This window comes from Alosa pseudoharengus, unplaced genomic scaffold (genome assembly GCF_046254945.1).
Source record: "Alosa pseudoharengus isolate Yale_2024_CS ecotype anadromous, Long Island Sound unplaced genomic scaffold, YU_APseudo_1.1 YU_APseudo_1.1_scf_14, whole genome shotgun sequence".
Classification (NCBI taxonomy): Eukaryota; Metazoa; Chordata; class Actinopteri; order Clupeiformes; family Clupeidae; genus Alosa; species Alosa pseudoharengus.
In genome coordinates, this window is record NW_027468609.1 from 8341231 (window position 1) to 8364121 (window position 22891).

Here is a 22891-nt window from a genome sequence, read left to right on the forward strand (position 1 = left end):
TTGTGTGAGTCAGATGATGAAAGATGTCTCGGTGGCTTTATTTATTTATCCAGGACAGGGATCCTGTCACTATAAGCACTTCATTCATTTGTTTTCTTTTATATTCCTGTGATCTATTTTGTGGCACTGAATAGAGAGAGTCCTTTGCAGACATTTTCACACCCTCGCAAAATCAGAAAATAACCCAAAAGGACTTTGAGCTACTTCCAGCCATCGATTCATGCAAGTTTTTCCAACCATACATTCTCAATGTCATTAAATTTAATTTAATACGTTAAGCATGATATTAAATTGTGTTATTCTGAAGCCCTCTCTGTGTGGATTCTGGCAAAAGACCCTCTTTTTGAAAATATTTTGGAATCAATTCCTCTCACTAGCAGAGCCTACTCCCCCCATTGCCTCCCCAAACAGCTTGACTTGCCCCCACTCTTGACTTGGGCTTCTAACTTGATTGAGGTTCGTTAGCGTACTGTAGCAGTAGCAATATGTCAGTTTGAGGAGCACCCCAAAACCACAGCTCAGAGTGGATGAATTACCCTCCTCCAGGACTGCTTAAGAAGTGAAAGGGGAAGTGAACTGTGAGTTATCACCTCTGTTGAACTGACAGATGTGTTTGGGTGTTCTATTGTTACCTCCCTGATCCAACCAAAATACACCTTAATTACAAATGCACGTGTCCTGTTTTGCATGACCTCTGCAGTGTCAGCTCTTTGGCTTGTCCTTGGGTGCCTTTGCTTTAGGGCTGTATTCACTCTTCCAGTGAAGCCCCCGATGTTGTGTACTGCAGTAATGAGAATTCATTTAGTCGTTGACTTATGAAATTTCCCGTTACTAAAAGAATCATGACTTCAGCTTTGGAACAGGGTGGAATAAGTATTAATGAGCGTATAGTAGAATACTAAAATAACATGGGCAGGTTTTATTTGGCTCGGCTCTTGGCGTCGGCTCTTTACTGGACTTATTACAGGGCTCACCTCCGTACCCGTAATAAGCCAAGAGCTAAAAATTATATTTTTGCCAAAAGCAAAAAGCTCCAACAACAACACTCTACTTCAAGTCATTTCACCATCGTAAATGACCGTGGGTGGGGTATAGGAAGCCCTCTGCATCTCACATATTTTCTAGTCAAGACACTAAATACAGCTTCTGGCAATATAGAAACAATATAGTTAACACACGGTTCCATTTTCAAATAATTATTGCTCCAGTGGGACAAACAGACTATTTTCCCTGAATTGGCAAATTAAAGAATACTGTATTTATAACCCTTTGGGTGGAAAGAGAGGATGTTCCACTCACTCAAGGGCTCACGTCTTTGGTTCCAAGGCATTAAATCTCACTCCTCCCGCTGATTTTTGATATATTTGTTTCAATTTTCAGACTCTCTGAGGTCTCGGATGGCCTTACTTGACATCACTCCCTCTGCCCGTATCTGTTTGAACTGCTCCTGTGCATCGTTCTCACCAGTTGTGTGAATCTATAGGCTCTCTGGTTAGGTCCATCTCTCCACCCCGACGCTCACCCCACTTCCCTGCTTAGCACAGCTCTTTGTCTCTAAATTGACATGGCAATAGACCGACCTGAGACTCTAAAAGTGCTCAGGTGAGTTACAAGGCCATAAACTTGGTTGACTGGAGCGAGGCCAGTACTCTGCCACTGCCTCGAGTAGGACTCTAAACGGTCCCTCCTCTATGTGACTACAGTAAGCCATTAGCCCTGAGCCCCGGTGATGCCTGAGGCCTCCCTCTGGCCTTCGCTCGTTGCCGGGGTCACGCAAGGGTCAGCCAGGGAGCCAGTCAGTCCAGGGGAACTCAAGCTGTTAAATATCAAAGCCTAACCTTTCAGACAGGCAAGGCTAGCCCACAATCATTTACCGCCCATTACAAGCAGGGCCCTGCTCGGTCCATCACACACTCCGCCAGTGAGGAGAAAAAGGCCGAGCCCTCAAAAGAAGAAAAAAAAAAAAGAGGGACATTTTGCGCGTTAATCGTCAGCGAGTGCGATAATGTGTAATCATGTTGTCATTTCGGAGCGGGTCTATTTCGGAACTTGTCTCCTGGCATGTCAGACCTAATCTCCCTCCATCATTCCCACTGCAGGGCGAGGAACTGGTTCACATGGAAAAGAAAAGGAACCCTTTCAATGTCAGCCTGAAAAAAAAAGTGGGATTGTGGTTGAATAAATCCATAATGAAGCCATAAGTAGGGTTGAATGCAGCATGTGTGCGATTTGATATGTATATTAACTGGAGGAGGCCTCTCTCCCTGCAGTGCTCCTGAGGTCCATGTCGGATGGCTGGCTGGCCAATGAGTAAAGCAGAGCTGTGCTCCATCCATGCGTCTTGCCACAAGACTGCCCCATTACAGAAGTGGCAAAAGCCTCCATGCCAGTTATGCATATATAGTTCCCCACTGTCTGTGCCTGCTGCGCACAAGCAGTGATTTTCCAATCACGATTTATGGTCAGTACTCACTCTCGGCTCATTTATGGTCAGTACTCACTCTCTCGGCTTATTTATGGTCAGTACTCACTCTCGGCTCATTTATGGTCAGTACTGACTCTCGGCTCATTTTGGAAGTCGCGTGTGGTCTCTCGGCCGTCTTTATGACTGACAATATTTATGAGGAAATTTTGTTTCATGTCGATGGACAAAGTGAGGCGATTTGTCGCGCTTAAGGGGACAGATGAATTACTACGTAGCCAGAATAAGAATATCCCTACAATGCAAAAGAGTTGCTTTCTTGAGTCTGCTCCTCATTACTCTTTATATGGTATTAATATGACAGTGAAAAGCCACAGTGTATTTTTCCCGCGGCAGACCCAAATGGAAGATTTATTTCCTTCAGACTGCTGGACAGCTGAGCTGCTATCCAATGTTTTCTAACGTTGGAGTAATAATCATGACCGACCTGACAGAGACGGATCGTCAGGTGTGTGTCACCAGTGTGTGAAACCCTTCTCCTGTCTCTCTCTCTCTCTCTCTTCCTGAGAGGCTCTAGGCTGTTTTCTCTCAGGCGCGGGAAAAAGAGTGTCCGTCTTGGCCCCCCCGAGCAATCCCGACCACGTCTGCTCCCCTGGAAAAAAAAAGCACACCCTGTCATTGTCAGATCAGGCAGCCTAAGAAAAATAAAGCCAGTTGTGGAAGGTGTTACTGGGATGTGTGTGGTGGTGGGGGGGGGGGGGGGGGTGTTGAGAGTTTATGTACCCACACCCCCATAAACACACCACCAGAGGCTCACCTTTGGTCCACTTACTGCCATACCCCCCCCCCCCCCCCTTCTTTTGATGGCGCCCAGCATCCCTGTCTCCCTTCACTCTCCCTCTCTCCCAGCAGGCGAGGGCGTCCCTGTCCTTCCAGCCTTGTTTACACAGTTGTCAAGGTCCCTCTCGGCAACAGAGAGAGTGGGGAAGGGGGTAGGGAGTAGGGTGTGTGTGTGTGTGTGTGTGTGTGTGTGTGTGTGTGTGTGTGTGTGTGTGTGGAGGGGGGTTGCTTGTTGACCTCCCGACCCGCTTGCATTATCCCTTGTGATTCCTCGGTGCAGTTTCGGGGGGCGGGCAGCTGGGGCCCCTTAGAGTTGAAGTTGGCGAGGTGTCTGAAGCTCTGGCTCCAGAGCCCCTCTCTGTCCAGTCTGCTGTCCTCCGCCTGGAGCCAACGGCGGCGGCTGCAGCAGCGGCAGAGTGGACGTTATCTCAGCAAGGCCGGACTGCCGCTGCAGCCTAATTACAGGAGACATGGCCTAGAGGGGGAATAGACACAGAGTAAGAGAGATAGAGAGATAGAGAGAGGGAGGGAGGGAGGGAGGGAGAGGGATCAGACAGAGCCTTTCTGTCTGAGCATGTCATCAGAGCCTTGAGCCTTCAGTGCCAAAGAGTGCTGACCAAGGATCCGAGATCCCAGCACGAGACGCTCACAGCAAGTGCCAGCCTCTAGCTGACTGTCACATCAGCTTTCTCTCTCTCTCTGAGACTGGGATCTATATGTGCGTGCCCAGGACTAGACCAAGAGAGTCATCCGCCTTTGGAATGGCATTGCTACCAGCCACACCACCTAATACGGCAGGAACATGGGACTGGGAGGGCATGGTGCCACTGCGTTCTCCTTCTCGTCCATCTCCAGCCTCATCCATCTTGTTAAGTTGAGCTACATCAGACTCCAGTGCGCAGCAGTGATTATGGGCTGTTAGGAATGCGGCCCGCAGATACGATGTATACACAAACAGCTGCGCTGGCTCGGGCCAGTGCGGGCCGGCACGCTGCCGCTTATTTATTTGGTTTGCGTAATGTTTTGAGAACTGCCTCTCAATCCTGGTTACCATTTCTAATATAAATATTGCGCCGTGTGGAAAGAAGCCGCATTCAAGGCCCCTTGGTTGTATGCCCCCCTAATAATTGGAGGACACTAGTGGCTTTTTAGGCCCCAGCGGTGTGCCAAAGAGTGATTCGTGGAGCATTACCCGATCGCATGAATGCTCCTCAGAGAAATTGGTCAAAGAGAGAGAGAGCGGGCCTTTAAAAGCTACATATGCAACGTTAGCTGGAAAAAAAAGGACCTCTAAGAGCCGGGATCCGAGGAAGTCCTGAAGAAAAGCTTTCAGGCCGGCCGCTACGCTGGCCCTTATCTCCGCCATCTCGATGGAGCGCTGCGAAAACGCAGGGGGCTTTGTGTGGCCTGTGCGGCCGGCACTAGAAAGGCTGTAGTATTTCAAGATTGACCTTGGCGTGTAGTCAACAAGCCACTTAAGAGGCATGGTCATAGATCAATGCGATCATTGAGTGGCCCTGGTCCTAGTTGTACTTGAACTGCTGAACCCCAGTTTAGAATGGGGGGGGGGGGGGGGGCTTTTGCAGGCAGCACCCCCATCACTTTGCAGATGCTTGCACTCCTCCGGCTGATGCCTAGTTCATTTCACGTCTCCGTCAGCACAGATTTGCTTGACGAGGATATGATCGCTTTTCCTTTTCGCTAAGAATCTAGCCGCTCACAGCAAACAGGGATGGAACCCAAATCTCAGCACTCAACACTATCAGTTGGCTTCATCTGTTCTTGTCCGTCTGGGGCCGAAGGGGATGCAGCATAGTGGTAAGGCGTGAGTTATGGGTCCAATTTCACACGTTCTCACCTCGTCTGCCTAAAAGCACAGGAAGCCCTGGAAGGCAACTGCTTCTTCTTTTCTTTTTTTTTCACTCCCTTTCGCTCCCTCGCTCCTTCTACGCTGGCGACTCACGGAGCGGACACCAGTTCAGACAAGCTTCCTTCGTGCTCCACAGTCTGACGGATGGGCCCTTCGGGAGACGAGTGTCCCAGCATTGTGTCTGCCTCACTGCCCTCAAGGCCTGGGCGAATGGTAGGGCTTCTTATCTCCCATCCCTGATTGACAGACGAGCCTTTTTCTTTGATAATTAGAGTTTGGGATTTGCTTCTCAGACTGTTCTCACAGACTCTCGTGAGCATTAGCAACAGATAGTGCTGTATGAGGAGCACGGCTTGTTTGGATGGTCAGCGGTGCAGCGGTGGAGATAGCCCTGAGAGGTAATTAAGGGCTGTGGGTCTGCACAGCATCAGTGTCAGGGACACATGGTGGGCTTGCTGGGATTAGGCGGATGTCTAAGCACGCGCACACACGCACACACACACACACACACACACACACACACACACACACACACACACACACACACACACACACACACACACACACACACACACACACACACACACACACACAGACAAGACACACACGCACACAGGGAGGTCCCATTGCTGTGCTTAAGCCTAGTGCTAGTTTCACACATCATTAGCCCCATACAGCTAAAGCAACAGGAAAAAAGTAAAACTAGTCTAGTTCAAACAGTTAACAGAGAGACAGACAGACACACACACACACAGACAGATGGACATATTCACTGAACAAAGTGTTAATGAGGAGACACAGGGCCTGGCCTTAGGCAGAAATTGAGAGCTTTCTGAAGTGGTGTGTGTATGTGTGTGTATTGTGGGGGAGGTGAGGGTTACTTACCGACAGGTCACTTTCTGGCTCCAGCCCAGCAACTTCTCCATTCTCCACAGGTTTTAGCCCTACAGATGAGATCAGCGGGCTACCGTTCACGCCAGTGGCCGCATGATTGATTCAAACAGACATGGAACCACACGCACTCCCGTTGGCTCGCCAAACACCACATAGTCTACATGCTGGCGCTGGCTTTTTCTCCAATTCTTTAAACATTAAAACATAATTTTCGCTGTTTTTCCTCCTCCCTCTCACGCCAAGACATCCATCATTTTAATCAACGATGTCTGTTTTTGTTTGTGCTCCACCATGGTCTCTTGCTTCAGGAGCAGAGGGTTTTTTTTGTCATGGACTCTGTGTTCATTTCATATTCCACTTTACCTGGAATTAATTTTCCCAAAGCTAAATGTGCCAAATTTGTCACTCTAAAAACAGACCATACCAATTCTCTGTTATTTCTATTGCACCTGTGCAGAGGCAAGAGGCAGTCATTCCCTGACTGAACAAATCTTTACTTGATAACACAGTGTGATAGCATCAACCCTGGCCAGTTCATCCTTGCTTTCACATGGGGAGTCATTTTTAAAGGCGCTCTAAGCGATGCTAGGTAACGTCACTTCTGTTGACGTTCAAACAAAACAGAAAGCTAGCAAGTGGTTTTGTGGCTGTTTTGGAGCCTGGGTTGTCCACAGAAATCGTGTTTTTTACAGTGTATTCAGGACACAGGCAGCTAGTAGATGGTGAGGTGATGTTTGCTGTAAGTAACAAAACATTTTTAAAAAACGTATGACATCGCTTAAAGCACCTAGCAGATGAGTGAACAGGAATGACATTCCCAGACTGTAGATCTGCCACTCACAGCACTGAAAATATCTCAGACTTAGCCGTCACTTGAGAGAACATATTCTTAAAATTTTTTGAACGGTGGTGTAGAATCAGGGCGTCGGGACTCATGACTGCGCGGCTGTCCGCCGGTAGCCTGCTACATTTCCAGCATGCCTCCGCTGATCTGAAAACCTGCTCACACGTCTGCGTCAGAATGTGTGCGGGAAAATACCTGTTGCTATAGCGTCCAAGAATAACAGGCTGTTATTGTGTAATCTCTGACCTGAGTGTCAGTCATGAGGCGGTGAGACAGAGCTGGGGAGCCTAAAGACTCGGACTGGGGGAGTAATTACAACACTCTCTGAAATAAGGGACTAAAATAAGTCCACTGTGTCTGACTGCTGAATCACTGTTCATTCATGTGCACAGAGTGTAGCCTGTCTTAGGCCTGTGGGTTTCTGAGGGACAAAAACTATTACAAAATATAAAGGTTTATAAATAGTTTACAGCTTAAACATGTTTTTCTATCAAATAACCATAATGTGCACTTCATTGTCTACATTAAATCTTGCATGTGTTAACAATAAGAACTTATTATGAAACATATTTTGTTTGTAACCATTATTTTCTGCTTGAGTCCTTATTTTATTTTTGTGACCACCATGTCTAAGATGCTTTCATTCAGAGACTACCCTGCAACTCCAGTGTTATTCTTTATGGGGGAGCGTGGGGGTCATTTTACTGCTATGATGATCTCGCGCTGCTTTACGTTTGGCCGGCCAAGCCAAGCCCCCCGTGATGGGCCGCTGCTCTGTCTGAAAGGCCCAGCTGACGTGTCGCTGAGCTCCAGCAGTCAGCGGGCGTACACCCCCCCTTACCCCCCGCCTCCCTCCCCTTCAGCAGCCTCCCTCTCCAGTGACAGCCCCTCTTTGAAGTCGTCCCCTCTGAGCCTCCCGCATTGTGGAGGTGGCCTCCATTTGTCCCACCTCACCCCCCTTCTCTCTTCCCCGCCACCACAGCCACCCCCCAGTCCTCAGAATGAACAGCCATAAATCAGGGAGAGAGAAAGTTTCTGTTTGGGGCTCTCTCTGTGTCACTTTGCTTCAGGTCTGCCAGGGGGGATGCATAGAAGAAAATAAAAAGAAAAGGGGTTTTCTCTCTGAAATAAAGCAACCCCATTCAAGAAAACAATCCAAAATAGCCCCCTGTTGAGCACAGAAGGCTGTTTTCACTATTCTGTGCTTAGAGTGGCAGTTTTTTTGTAACCTCTTCATATATAGTATGTAGTAATACCAGAACCCAGCCTGCAGTTTATATTTAGTGCCTCAGCTACAAATCAGGTCCCTCTTTAGCATTAATTCTTACACACAAATCCGTATAATACAATTACCCATCCATGCAGTAGCTGCTGTGATTATCAAATCAAGAGCAATTGCACAAAAACAGTTTTTATAGCCTCAGACTAGTGTCTGTCTCTCCTTCCCTCTCCCCCTCTTGGTGCCGTGCCCACCTGCGGGCTCTTGCCCCCCAGCCCCTTGGGTTCGCTCGGCTGGCTTAAACCTCTCTATCAGTGGGCCCGCCGAGCTCCTCCCGCGCACCATTAGAGTCAGATTAAAGGCCTGGCCTTTGTTGACACAGCAGCGCGGTACATGGCTGAGCTGGTGCGCACAATGAGCTCCCATTTCTTTTGTGACGGGGTGGAGAAGAATGGGGACCCCTTGACACGGGCAACCTGAACCCACAATGCCCCACTTCACCTAGCTTAGCAGGGGCAAGGTGGAGGGGGGGATGGGGAGGAGGGGAGGGGGGTTGGAGTGGATAGATGTGGGGAGAGAGGGCTGTGGGGGGTGGGTGCGAAAAGACAGCCAGCCTTTACTGGCCAGGGGTGCGTTTCCCAAAAGCATAGTTGCTAACTAATTTAGCAACTTTGTTGGTTGCAATGCAATTTCCCATTGCCGACCAACTAAGTTGCTAACAGGTTAGCATGTGAGGAGGAGAGTGGCTCCACTTCTGGTGCCCGGAGTTGCTCAGACGATGACGTGCAATGATAAATGTGACATAGAGGAGCAAAGGCCAGTGCTCTGGTCCTGGTTTTGCTCTGCTTTCTCATTTGGTGAACATGTACGTCAAGGGTTGCTTTGACAGAACAAATGGCATCTAACAAACCCACATGTTGAACCGTCGCTGACCCTCGCATATTGATGGTATGTTGAAGTCCCAGTCTGTGTGTGCATTTATTTTTTTGTGAAGAGAGAGAGAGAAAGAGAGAGAGGGGGGGGGGGGTGTTTACATGTCAATGAAGTCAGCTGTTTTTGTTAAATATTGCCCCAATTGTATACCCTCATTCACATACAGTATTCTGTTACACATGAGTGCTTATGTTTCAAGGAGGGAGGGGGGTCGAGGTTGTTGGATGGCTGTTAGGTGGTGCTTCCCTTCCGCTCTGTGGAGTTTTGTGAATGTGTGTGTCTGTGTGTGTGTGAGAGAGAGAGAGAGAGAAAGAAAGAGAGAGTGTGTGTATCTGACTGACACCTCTGGGGTCTGCCGGCGCTCTGGGAGACTGAAAGGAGAACTGTTTATATTGCAGGTCACTTCCTGGGCAACAACACGGTGATTGATGTGCTCCGGAGTCAAGGCTACGAAGTAGAGCACACTCCCGCGGGGCAGCCCCTTAACAGGTAATAATAACCACCACAACCGTCACCAGCACCAAACCCACTCCATCTACATCGGCCCTACCAGAATCCCCAACCTCCCTGTCTACCTTGCCCTCTGGACCTAGTTTTAGAGCCTTCAACTGCTGACCTGTCTGCCACAGGTGGCTCCATATCGAAGAGCAGCTGCTTCCTCTGTTTACCCCTTTCCAATCAACAGCTAGACACGTTCATGAAAAAAAAAAAACATGGCTAGCTTCTCGCAGATCATGTTTACAGATAAACCCCAATGAGCAGCCATGTGGAAGTGGAAGCTCTTCATTTCTGAATGGCTGGCGGCAGTGTTACTGTGAGGAAAAGAGTGTGCCGTGCTAAAGAGACATGTTCTGAACATGACATTCCCGTTATGAGCTGTGGGAAATGGAGCCGGGTTCAGAGAGAAAGTTCTGGAAGGGCTCTGCGGTGACTGTCGGGTTTTTGGCCTCTGTCATGCAGCCCGTGTCCCTGACTAATCCCTGTGTGTGGAACACTGTGTGTCCCGGGGTGAAAAACAACCTCGAACCACAAAGCCACTAAAGAGGCCGCCTAGCTGCCTCTCAGGCTGTATGGGATTTTCAGGTTTACCCGTCGCTTTCAAGAGTCGATTAAACTTTACTGACATGAAACCATCCGGGCTGCAGGACACGCCGGCAACCAGCCGGCCTAAGAGTGCGTAACTCCACCTTTATCCCGACCCGTTCCTTCAGTTCCACCACGGGAAGGGGACTGGATCTCATTCTCCTGCAGATTTGTAACTTATTATGATTTCTTCTCAAAACCTGGCTCTGCAAAATTGGCGGGCCATATTTTATCACTTAAATTGGTGTAAGGTTACATGCGCCGCTGCATTTCATGGTGCTCCCCGCACCCCCAGGCCCGGCGTGGCATTTATTTATTTTTGTCTCTCTGTTTCGCCGACTGGATTTCAAATGGAAATCATTTTCCAAGTAAGCGCACTCCTAAGTTTGTGTAATTTCGCCCGCAGACCAAAAACAGATGTTCGCGTTCTGGTCGGACTGTTGTGAAAAATGTGTTGTCTGCGAAGTAATCGAAAAATTTCACTTATAAATCAGCCATCCTCTTTGGTCCTGATATTGCAGTTCTACTCTGCAAAAAAGGCGAAATCTCCACAGCCATGGTGGCAGTCAAAAGGCCCATGCTAATCATCCTCGATAAATTCCACACAGTCGCGAGGTCACAATTACACATTTACAGTCGAAAAAGACTGTAATCCACTTAATCGTATAATTGGTCCTGTTTTGAACTCGACTTGATTAGCCGTTTTTTGAGTAAAAATAAACAAATGTGACAGGCTGGCGTTATTTGCACAGTGAGGTCAGCGCGGCAGCCACGGCGTTGACTCCGTCACACATGTCCGTCCTCCTGCTTTTGTCTAACCTCACGATCTAAACTCGACGTTACTGCACGGATGGAACTCAGCAGTTTCTCATCGCCCCCCTCCCTCTTTCCCTTCTTTCAGTCCTTGTTTTTTTTTCAGTATAACTGCATCCTGATCTCCGTCCTCTCTGTGGTCCCGTGTAAAAAGTCCAGGGCACTTGCGCTCTTTTGTTTCTCTGTATGAGAATGCCTCCTTGTGGGCAGTGGAACCACAGCTGAAAAACAGAGAGAGAGAGCGAAACCCCCGGCCCCAGCTGGGCGGACACACGGGGAAAAAAAAAAAGCCAGAAAAGCCCCAAACCCACATAATCAGCAGCAGAGTGTCCCGTGGGGTCGCCCCGCTTAGAAAGGACCCTTTATGTGCCCCCACTGCCACTCATGTGACGGCTTCTCGCATGGACGAGGAACGCGAGCCGCACTCTTCTGATTGGCTCCTTTCTCCGTCCCAACCGAGCGAAGTAAAGGTTTGAAGCACTACACGTCCCCGGTGAGCTGTCACGCACTGCTGTAAATCATGCCAGCGACTGTGTACCCAGCAGATGCTGAGGCCTGAGTGGCTTCAGCAAGAGCCGGGTGAAAAATTAGTCCACTGTGCAATGAGGAGAGGTTGTGACTTATGTGTCATAAATGCTCTGAACAGCCCAAGACCAAGCTGTGTGTGGGTCGTACTCATCTCTGTAGAAAGTACCGTTCTTGGCTTGTCTGTGGCACAAGAGTTGAATGGCTTGTGGTAATCTCCTTGCCCTCGTTTAATAGAGAGCTTGTGTTTATGGTCCTTGTCACATACCATGGTAGGGCTTACAGCTCTTATGAAGCAGTCAAGCAGACTTCTCTCATTGATTCGCATTGTCTGCAGTTAGCCTAAATAAAGCTCTCCTTAGATAAGGTCCAGGCATGCCTGACATGTCCGCTTGCTCTAAGACGTACTGCCCCATAAAGAGGTGAGAGCCAGGCTCTTAATGTTTTTTAATTACTGGCGCTGGCTTCTCCGATTTAAGAGGGAGAGAGATTCTCTCCCTTGCCTTAGAAGTCTAAGCCAGTCTGTCCATCATTGGCTCTGTTTTCCCATGGTCCCTTTCTCCATGGGTGGCTATCTCTCCCTCCGGATCTTCGCCTGTTCAGCTGTCCTTGTCTTTCACTGCGCTTCCGTCATGCCAGGTCACGTCTGCTGTGTGGGTTCCCAATCCCTGTCGTATGCTCTCAGCCTCCAACAGACCAAAACACATCAAGCAACCCAGGGACGTTGAGAGATGGTGGGGAGAGATATCTCACACGACCTCTGGAAAAAAACAATCTCCTCCTTATCAAGTGGTGATCTAAGATATGCTTCCAAGAAGCCAAGGAGGGAGTGTCTTCCCACACACACACACAGTCACACACACACAAAGATATTTATGAAATAAATGAGATGCCAGATTGGAGGAGACATTAGAAGTCTGGAAGTCCGGAAAGTTCCATTGTAAATATGCGCGAGCCGAGTCGATGGGGGTTTGGCTTGCTGCTTTTATTTGCGCCAGTGCAGCTGTAATGAATTCCTGTAATGTTTGAGACACCATTTGAAGCCACATGTATGTGCACCAATAAAGAAAAAAATATCAGGATGGCCAAAGCAGTACACTCATCAAAAGCAGATGCTCCCCTTTTATCTCTGCACGGCCAGGCTTAGTGCCGAACTTCCCCAGACCACTTCCACCCAAAATGCGGAGGCCGCAGACATCAACCTCCTTAATGTTCCCATCAGAGAAAATAACATTAAAACAGATGGGAGTGTTTGCGCAAATTGCCCTGCCTCTTTCCTTTCCAAAAACTTGCTTCTGGCATCTCAGAGATATTTTTCAAGGGCATTCCTGTGTTGTTATTTTTTGTTGTTGTTGTATCTGTAGTCATGTCTGTTTTTGATGGGAAATAGCTGGACAGCATCAAGGACACCATCTTTTTCTCATCATTAAGGAACAATTTTCCAGTCATTTTGTCCATTTGTCCTTCTTAATAACCTGTTAACATTATAACATGTAACAAGGGTAACAGTGGGTTTTCTGTAGTTCCTCTCTGGCAGGATTTTGGCTTGTGAAAGCTCATCTCCCTCAGAGCCTCTTCCCCTCTCAGCATGAACAGAAATTTAAACGGACCTTCCGAGGCATCTCTAAAAACACGGTTAAAAGCAATACCTCTGAATCCCATCTGACCTCTGAAACAAATGTCTCAAATCACTCTTCCGTCTCTCTCTCTCTTTCACCACCGTCCAACGGAAGAGGCTCCAAGTCAGAGGGTCAGGACGCGGACCTGGAGGACTTCTCTCCTCTGGAGCCCTTCCTGCACGAGTCCCTGGACGCGCTCCCCCTGGAGGACGAGGACGGCCTGCCGCACATGCTCCTGCCCGACAGCCTGGAGCTGCTGGAGAAGGTGGAGCGCAAGCTGAAGAAGAAGCGGCGCAACAAGCAGAAGAAGCAGCGCCACCGGCAGTTCAACGACCTGTGGGTCCGCATCGAGGAGAGGTGAGCACTCGGGGGTTTAACGACCTGTGGGTCCGCATCGAGGAGAGGTGAGCACTCGGGGGTTCAACGACCTGTGGGTCCGCATCGAGGAGAGGTGAGCACTCGGGGGTTTAACGACCTGTGGGTCCGCATCGAGGAGAGGTGAGCACTCGGGGGTTTAACGACCTGTGGGTTAGCATCGAGTAAAGGTGAGCACTCGGGTTTGAAAAGGGAATGTCATATCAACATATGCATAAGAGCTTGGATGAGCGAGGACATACCAGCACATCCAGGAGTGAGTTAAGATGATGATGCACAAGGCAACTTTTTGAACAATGTTGCTGGGCTTGAGTCATTGTTCCATTTTAGTATTGTTGTTCTGGCATGTTCCCATTTGATATTGGGAAACATTTTTTTGTGGTGAACAGTAGGCAAATGTTTTTAATAATCATGAAATCATAACACATTAAAATGATACCCATTTTATGGTTTAAGGCAATATAAAAAATATAAATATATTTAAATATATAAAGAATTTTAACACCTCCAGTTTTGAAACTTAGATACTCCCACACACTGTTTATCTTCCAAATATGAATTCAATCTATAAACAATGTTTCGCTCCTTCGACCTTCCTCAGGTTACGTTGTTTATAGATTAAATTAATATTTGCAAGAGAAACAGTGTGCAGGAGTCTAAGTTTAATGACTGCCGACTTAAGGTCTTTTCCAACGCACCCGTGCAGAAGAGGTGTGCAAAAGTCTTTTTTTTTTCTTTTTTTCGAACACCTCCAGTTTTAGAAAAGTTAATGTCATATCAGTATGTCTGTAGGTTTAGGATTTAGAGGGAGGATTGCGTTAGCATATACCAGCAGATCAAGGAGGGAGGATGAGAAGTTTTTCAAATTAAGAACTCCTAAACATTAAAAGGATGGATAAAGCATCAGTGTATTTTAAATATGTATATTTCTAAAGAATTGAACACCTTAATATTTTAAAGAGAAGGCTTGGTGCATTCTAAATATACTTTTTTGTTAGGAATGCTAAATGTTCACATAGAGTCTACAGGCCCTCTGTAAAAATGATTGTAAGAGTGTAAACTTCTCTGTCTCACAAAGCTACAGATATTCTTGTGGGAAACATTTTTATGACACACTCCACTCAACTGTCCTTAAGTGTCCAGTTTCCAAACTTTTTAAGTGTCTGGTATCCAAACATTTTTCCTGAATGTTGCACGAGTATGATTTATTGTGTTGTACTGAATTTTATGACACACAAAAATGTAATTTATGAGGCTTATTATTTTTTCCTTCTCCGTGTGTTCACTGTCGTTAGTCTCCAAAAGTTGTTCAGGTTATGTGGTTTACGATGGATTTAGTGCAGTGCACAAGCAGCCAAAGTCAAACTTGGGGAGTTAATAACTCCTCAATTATGACCATAAACACACCCAATAATTTGCCATAATAAACCTTCAAGGAGAGCTTGAGTGGCAGAGCCAGACAGTGTGGTGGATTTGGTGATCAGATTGACCAGGAGCCCCACAGTGCGAGTCATGCTGTGTGCAGCTGTGTTGCTACTACAGGTGTGCCTGTGTGTGTGTGTGTGTTTCTACACTTCAAGTGTAGGTGTGTATATGTAATTGTGTAATGTGTGTTATGTGTGAGATAGTTGCATCTGAGATGTCTCAGTCCCAGTGGCATCTCAGATGTCCCTGTGTTCGATATGAGTCAGAGACAAGTTGGGGGGAGCTGCTCTCTCCCTCTCTCTCTCTCTGATGGAGGAGATACTTCCTCCCTGTCCCCTCAGGCAGGGCCATGGTAGCCCATCGTATCGCATCCCATCCGGGCCCCCCTCCTCACCTCCCACTGCGGGAGCTGCCTGGGCGGCTCCGTCAGCAGCTCCCATATCAGCCATCCAAGAGCACACACACACTCTGCCCGGTGTAAAGGAGATCTCTCCCCTCTCCCAACTGTCCTCTTCCTTCCTTAACTTGCGTGGCTAGACCAGGAGCCTCATACACCCTTGCCTGCAGCCAAACAAAATCCTTTCACATATGCATGAGCCTTCTTCTTCTGGCTTGCTTTCCTCTTGCTAGGTTCAGCGTGGGAACGGCAGCTGTGGGTCCATGGGCCTGTGAGCTGGGACTGTCCTTACAAGCAGCTCCACACACACACACGCACACACACACACACACAGACACAGTGTCTCTGAACTTCCCTAAGGGCTCAGGTTCTCCAAAACAATTCTCTGGAAGGAAAGTATACAGTATGTGGACATTTAGATAAACATACTTATATTTATGACTTGTTTTTCAGAAGACAAAAATAACATTTAAGATTTAATTTTATTTATATGTATATTAATAGAACATGAAATACATTTTTGTATACATTTGTATTGGTCTAAAAATAGGAACACACCTATACACTTTACTCGTTTTGGGCCCTCAAAAAATATGTTTGAATTTTTCTCAAATAAACTCCCAGTTGAAATTTACTTAGACTAGGTTAAATTACCCTGAAAGAGAAAACAAACAACAGCACTAAATTTAAACTATTTATTTTCGCCTTCTATCCAGGCCAGTCCAGCTTGTTCCATAATACACAGACACATCCTGTACCTCCGGAATTACTATAGTAACCTACAGTCCTCTGGCCATATGCTGTAGACACAGTGAAGAGTGTTTACCACACACATAGGTCCACGTTCACTGGTTCTCCTCCAGCTCCTCTCTGTATCTCTCTCTCTCTTTCTTTGGCCTTGAATCGAGAGGGGAATCACTCAAATTAATCTCTCCATAATTTGTGATTGAATGAGCCTGAGTGGTCATCCTGCTTGTGCACAGCCAGATGGAGCCATGAAAGCAACGGCAGCTCAGAGAAAGAGAGAGGCAGGGAGAGAGAGAGAGAGAGAGAAAGAGAGAGAGAGAGAGAAAGAGGAGTGGAAACTGGTCGAAGAACACGGGCCCATCTGTTTCCAGCCGCTGCTGACACAGATGTAGGATGTGAGTGTCATTTACAATTTGAAGGCACTGAAACAATTTATTCGACTTTCATCCGTTCCTTTTCCCTTTTTTTTACTCCCACCCTCCGTGCTACCAAGAAGCTGCAAACGCAGTCACGCTTTGACTTCTGCCAGGTACAGTCCCACGTTTCCAACAAGTTTTTTCCCCGTCCTCTATGGAAAATAAAACCAGTTTATTGTGGGTGGATTTTTAATAAACCAATAAGCCTTGTGCGACATATGCCCTTGACAATCATAAGAAATATGATTGCAAAGAGCGTCACTTGAAATAACTGAAGGTCCAATTACTGCTGTCATGCTGGATATTCCAGCAACCTTCATTATTCTCCTTATCCTCCTCCTCAGCATGATTGGGAGGATTTTGTGTTGGTTTTTGTTTTAATCCAGCCTTTGAAACGGACACGCGTCGCCCCAAATCTTTTGAAAACATACAGAAAGCCGCCTCAAAGGTTCCAGCGGACACAAGGCGACTTTTCTCCTCCGCCTTTGATCCGTGGCCCCGTGCAAAGAGTCACCGGCGATTACGGCTGGTGGCTGCGACTTCACTGGCACCAGATGCTTCGCACAGGTTGAAGAAAAATAAACTCATATACCTTCAGAGGTTTACAAATAAAAAAAAAAGCTCAGAGAGATTTCTGAGGGTAAGAGGTAGTGGAGAAAAAAAGAACTAAAATAAGCATAAAATACAGGGGTATGTCCAAAGGAGAGGCTGCCAGGGCCAATCAATGCAAAGTAAATATTATTAACTGCAAGCATATGGCACTGATGAAAATGACCGTTTGTATTTCTGCCTGATTAAATATGCGAGTTCATTTAGGGCGCAGGTCCTCGGCAGCTGTGAGCCACCCAGTTGCTCCTGGAAGACTTCATTCCATATATGGACTCTCTCTCGTTCTCTCACTCTCTCTCTCCTGTGTACTGACAGCAGCCAAGATACTGTGAATCGCACAGCAAAGAGTAGAGGCCAACAGTCCATCAGAGCGAGTGCCGATCTACTTAGTGTTTGATGATGTGTCGTTTTATCCACATGGACAGGGGAAATATAGTGGGTGGCAGAGTTGGTGGTCCGTGAATTAAGAACCTGTCGTTTTTCTTTTCTTCTTTCGCTCGTTCATTGGTTCGTTACTTTTTTTTTGTTTTGTTTTGTTTTGGCTGGCTGCGGCTCAGCCCTGGCCATGCCTGATGGAGAGTGCGCCACAGACCTCAATCGGGCCGCCACGGTGATTTAATGCTGCCGCTCAGCAGGACAGTCTGCGGGGACAGAGGCCTACTCAATCCCGTACCCCTCCAGCAGCAACAGCACCACCACCAACCCACCCCACCCTTCTCTCCCCGCGTCTGTGCGTTTGTTATTATTTCCATTCTTCCCTTTCCCATTTTCTCATTCTCCCTCGTCCTGTGTGTGTGTGTGTGTGTGTGAGGGAGAGAGAGAAAGGGATGGAGTAATCATAGCCATCTCCGTTTTTTAAGAGCTGTTTTGGGCTTTCTGCGGGGTTGGACCCTCACATTTGTAACGTCAAAACTGTGCATGCTCTACAAGCCCGTGGGAGTATGGGGAGCGCAGACAGCAGATCAGATTAAATCTGATGACTTCCAGACATGTTAGCAAACAATCATTGTCAGGCTCCGAAGTTTCTGTATGTGTGTGTGTGTGTGTGTGTGTGTCTTTGCCAGAGAAAACAAAAATAGATGCCCTGGTCCCAGCCTGGTGGTCAGAGCAGTGGTGCGTACTGAGTGACATGTCAGGGGGCTTATGGCAGCTGGGAGGCAGCCAGCCTCCAGTGGTGAGTGTGGCGCTAGGTCTCTTAGCAGGGTGCTGCGAGCACTCTGTGCTCCTTGAGTTTGTATTTGTTCGACTTTGTGTGTTTACATGACAGACCGTGTCTGTTGGTTGTGTGTGTATGAGTGTGTGTGTGTGTGTGTGCGGGCTCGCATGCCAGTGTGGATAGACAGTTATGGATGAGTGTGAGTGTGTGTCTGTGCGTGCGCGTGAGAGTGCATTTGTTAAGGCCGTATGCATAGCAGTGCCCGTGTCCAGATGATGTGTTTGAGTGCTGCTGCACAGCTGTGAGTGAGTGTGCCTGTGTGTGTATGTCTTACTGTGTGCAGGTTTTTTGTAGTGCTCATCAACAGTAGACCACACAGCGTTAGCATGGCTTGTTATGAGGGATTACTCTGCAGGGTTATAAATAGCAGCAGCTCTGAAGCAACCTCTGCTGTTTCCTGAACACTCCGAGCAGCGTGCATCATTAACCTCTGCCCCAAGCCTGCTCCACACACGGGTGTCCTCACCAGTGTACAGGCTCATCAAATACTGTACACACACACACACACACTCCATTCCACTGGTTGAAGAATCTTTGTTGAACTTTGACACGTGTTTGGGGTGTAACCCTCATCATCCCCTTTGAAGTGAATGGACAGGATCGGTCTCCTCCCTTCTGTTTCCCCGCGGGATCCAGACGTAGTCTCCTGCTTCATGAGTCAGAGCAGCACACGACTCTCATGTGCCCCTCTCTCATGTGTGCTTGTTTGTTTGTTTGTTTGTTTCTCCGTTTCAGCTCAACGATAGAGCCGCCTCCCCCGCCGCCCGTCGTCCGCATCATCAACGGTTACATCACGGTGCAGCCGTACGAGTCCAGGGGTCACGGCCGCTCTCACCACAGCCGGACGTTCTCGGGCTCGGCTCTCCCGCCACTGCCGTCCCCACTCCTCGCCCTGCTGTGCCTGTGGACGCTGCTGACGCAGACTCTCCTGCTCCTTCACTTCTAAGACCAGAACCAAAGGGCCAAACGGTGTCTGCCCACCAGGGCCAATTAGTCTGCCCACACAGGAAAATTAGGACTGGCACAGACTGAAGGGGGGTGTTTGCACTCCTACTGGGGTGCGATGCAGGTGTGTCCTCCATGTATTATTTATTCTTCTCTTTTTGAAGAATCGTTCATTGTATCGCATAAAACTGTGGGACGCGTGTATATATCTATGTATCATAGATGTAATTTAGAAATATTGGAGAAAAAACATGAAAATGATTGTATGGAATGTCTTTCTTTGTCCTTTTTTTTTATAAATAAGAGTCCTTATATTTTTGTGACTAAAAAAATCAGGTACTAACTATCATCATGAAATGACAGCACCCTTATCTCTTAAGTGCATTTCCTTTCACGGGAAATGACTATGATCCTAAGGAGTCCTGTTGGTGTGTTTGTTCAGAGAATTTTGATTGTATGTATGACATAGAGCTTATTCATCTAATTTATTTAACTATATAGTTTCTAGGTTATGGAAATATGTTTATTTTGACAGTTCCTCATGTTCCCCCATCCGATCTTTCCAAGTGAACTCTTCAGGATACCGCATAGCAGATTAACCATTATCACTCTTGTTCTGACCTTCTCATCTACAGTATGTGACATGAGGAAACTACTATTTTTGTTATTCTGTTAAACAATAAAATATTTATCTAGTGAAATCTCTTTGTTTGCTTTGAATTAAAAACCTGGCACACTAGGGTGAACCTTTAACACTACTTGTAGGATTAGCCACTGGCTAAATACTGTGTTCTCATGTAGAGAATGAGGGTTATTTCCTGTGTATGTCATGCACTTTGTTAACAGTGAACCTCATGTGGAATTAAATTAGCTGACATCCCCTCTATGACATAATCTCATTGTAATGGACCAATTGTGTTAAACAAGCCGTGGAAATTACTCAGTTTATGAAACATTCCATGTTGACCCAACACAGTTCGTAATGTCCAGACGAGCTGAGATTTATCCCGCTAGATGTTCCTCCAGCACAGTTTTTAACATATTACATTGTTTTAACAGGAATGAACTGACTGGCAAGGCATAACATAGAAAAATGATGTTGTTACAGTATATTTAATGACCTGCTGAAATAATAGCAGCACATTATGCGCCTGTGGTGACGTGCCAACGCCGGGGCACTGTGGGCTGTCTGGCATGAATCAAAAGCCTTGACCAGTCTCCTCACAAGCCTGTTTTCCTCTCATAAATGTAGTGCAGAGGCCTATTGCACACTGTCACAGCTGCAAGAAAATTGGTGAAGCCTGCTGATGTTCAATAGCTCTCTACTTCATAGACAGGCAAAAGTAGAAAGCCACTCTTCATCAACACGAGGACTGAGTCTCTTTTCAGTGGCATGAAGTTACAGTGAAACGTGTGGGTCATATAACAAGCCACTGATCCTGCAGGACCATGCAGATGTTTTACTGTTTAGTAAACAAGGCCTGGGCTCCCCTGCAGCTCTGGGGGTTGCTTGATGTATAGCAGCAACGTCATACAGACAGATTTACTGCTGTAGACAAAATGTTAAATACGGACCATTTAAACACATTGTTTTGTAAATCATTCTCTTGTTTTTACAGCAGATTTTTAGTTGTAGTGGATGTGCTTGATAAACATGCTACGTGTGGCATTCGGTCAAGTGTGAAGGACCCTCACGGACACTGTTGGATGGCTTAACTTTCCACACACTGGATTGGTGGTTGGCAGTTCAGCACCAGATGGGTTGTAATCCTCCTACCCCAGAATGGCAATTCTACATGGTCGACTAAGTGACATATTGTCCCTCCCACATTAAAAAAGTTACCATTAAGCCATCCCAATAGTCAGTGATGCAGAGATCATCTCCATACCTGGCAGTCGTGCTTCATAATTTTTTATGGGAACATTTCAATAATCTGCCGCCAAGGGCCAAGAAAGGATTCATCTCGGTTAAGCGGTTCACTGCCGCGACGGCGCAGGAATGGCAGAAGGCAGACCACCGACATGTCTGCAATGTTGTGTTTGTGGGGGTTGCTGCCCTACAGCACCAAGGCCTGCTTACATGACTTTCTCGCACACACAGACCCGCCAAAAGGATTGGACAGATTAAAATTCATCCCTCCAGCAATAAACGCCATTTCTTTATGTGGCATGGGGGTGTTTTTGCTGGGGCCAAGGGTGTGTTAAAAATTATGAGAACAATGTACTACTTAACACTGGGGCCCACATTTTGTGCCATTGCGGTCAGCTGTTTAATGTGCGAACATTTATTTTCTGTCTACTGGTGGCGTCTTTTAGATCAGGGCAATGGAAGAGAGAGAGAGAGAGAGAGAGATTACGCCGTAAAGTTTTCTTGGAGGGCTTTTTTGGCCAGAGTGTGTCCAAGCCAAAGGAGCACAAAGACTCACGGGCTACATGCAAGGCCCTGACCCTGGCCTGGTCCCAGGCTTACAGAGGGATTTAGAACAGTCTGCCGAAGCTGCGGTTAGCCTGAATAGCACGAGACCTCACAGGCTCCAGTTCCGATGGAAACTGGAGCGGCGAGTGCCATGGGTGCGGCGCAGGTCACGAAGGACCAGACCCCAGTACGATGTGTTTTTGCACGGAGAGATCTCATCTTGAGATAGTGCACTCAGAAAAATATAAAAATGCACCGAGTCACTGTTTTGATTTGTGCTTTAACGGAGTCACGCTATAAGTGTGTGTGGTGGTGTGCGCACACACAGGCTCTGTGAGCGGGACCAACAGATTTGGCTTCTGGATTCATCCGTCAACACACGGTAAATGGTCAGGTAGCCGACAACGAGAGTCAACAAACTGTACTGCGCGCCACGCTGTCCCCTGAAAGTCCACTAGGGTTGGAGGGCATGTTCATTCATTACAGAGGGGGAAATAACGGAGAAACTCAAAAGCGATTCTCCAAAAAAGCAATACACAAAAAAACACACAAAGAGGTCTCAATTACAGCTGTAAAGATTTATGGCGGGGCATTACCAGATCTGAGAGCCACAACCTGGTGATTTATCACTAGTTTTACAATATGTTTACGGCCCACCAAAGCACAGGGACAATACGTGATTAGCCTATGATGATGTTTTTATTGCTTGTTCGCTATCACCATTCAACTCCTTTTAAATAACGTGTCAAAAAAGACAGAGTGCATTTGGGAGTATTTATTGTTTTTTGTAACTCCGGCCCGGTCTATAAGAATGCCCATTTGACTGTTCATGACCTACCCTCCACCCCAAGCCACATAATAAGACATACATGGACTCCACTGACGCCACGTCCATCAAACTGTCCACAGCTTCAAGGCGTTCTCTGTTATGTATACTTTATAGAACATTAAGCACGGCAAATATGATTCCCATTTCCGCTTAGCTGTGAAAATGTCACATTACTGGTGTTGTTTGAGGCGGGGGTATTTTCTAGCGTCTGCTTTGAGAGACGTCAACATTTTGGCTCAGTGGAGGAAAAAAAGGGGCCTGTCCTCCAAACACTAAACAGCACTGAGTGGTGAGTACAGCGAAGGGGGGAGATTTACGGAGAGCCGTGCTCTCCAGCTCTGCCGGGAAAACACGCACGGAGAGTGCTCACTCCGTCTATCTCGCAAGATTTCTGAATCACCGGAGCAGCTCAAAGCACTGGTCAGTGCCAACAGCAACTGCTCACGGCATCTAA

The 22891-nt window shown here is 47.2% G+C and overlaps 1 protein-coding gene across 1 annotated transcript in view; it reads left to right on the forward strand.

Annotated features, from left to right (window-relative positions):
* Positions 1 to 19893, forward strand: part of trabd2a (TraB domain containing 2A) — a 54551-nt gene extending 34658 nt beyond the window's left edge. Inside the window, exons 5-7 of the mRNA XM_076283709.1 lie at positions 9421 to 9511; positions 13177 to 13419; positions 18983 to 19893. Of these exons, the coding sequence (XP_076139824.1) occupies positions 9421 to 9511; positions 13177 to 13419; positions 18983 to 19193 (545 nt within the window). The 3' untranslated portion in view covers positions 19194 to 19893. The remainder of the gene's footprint in view (positions 1 to 9420; positions 9512 to 13176; positions 13420 to 18982) is intronic.
* Positions 19894 to 22891: the final 2998 nt, after the last annotated feature.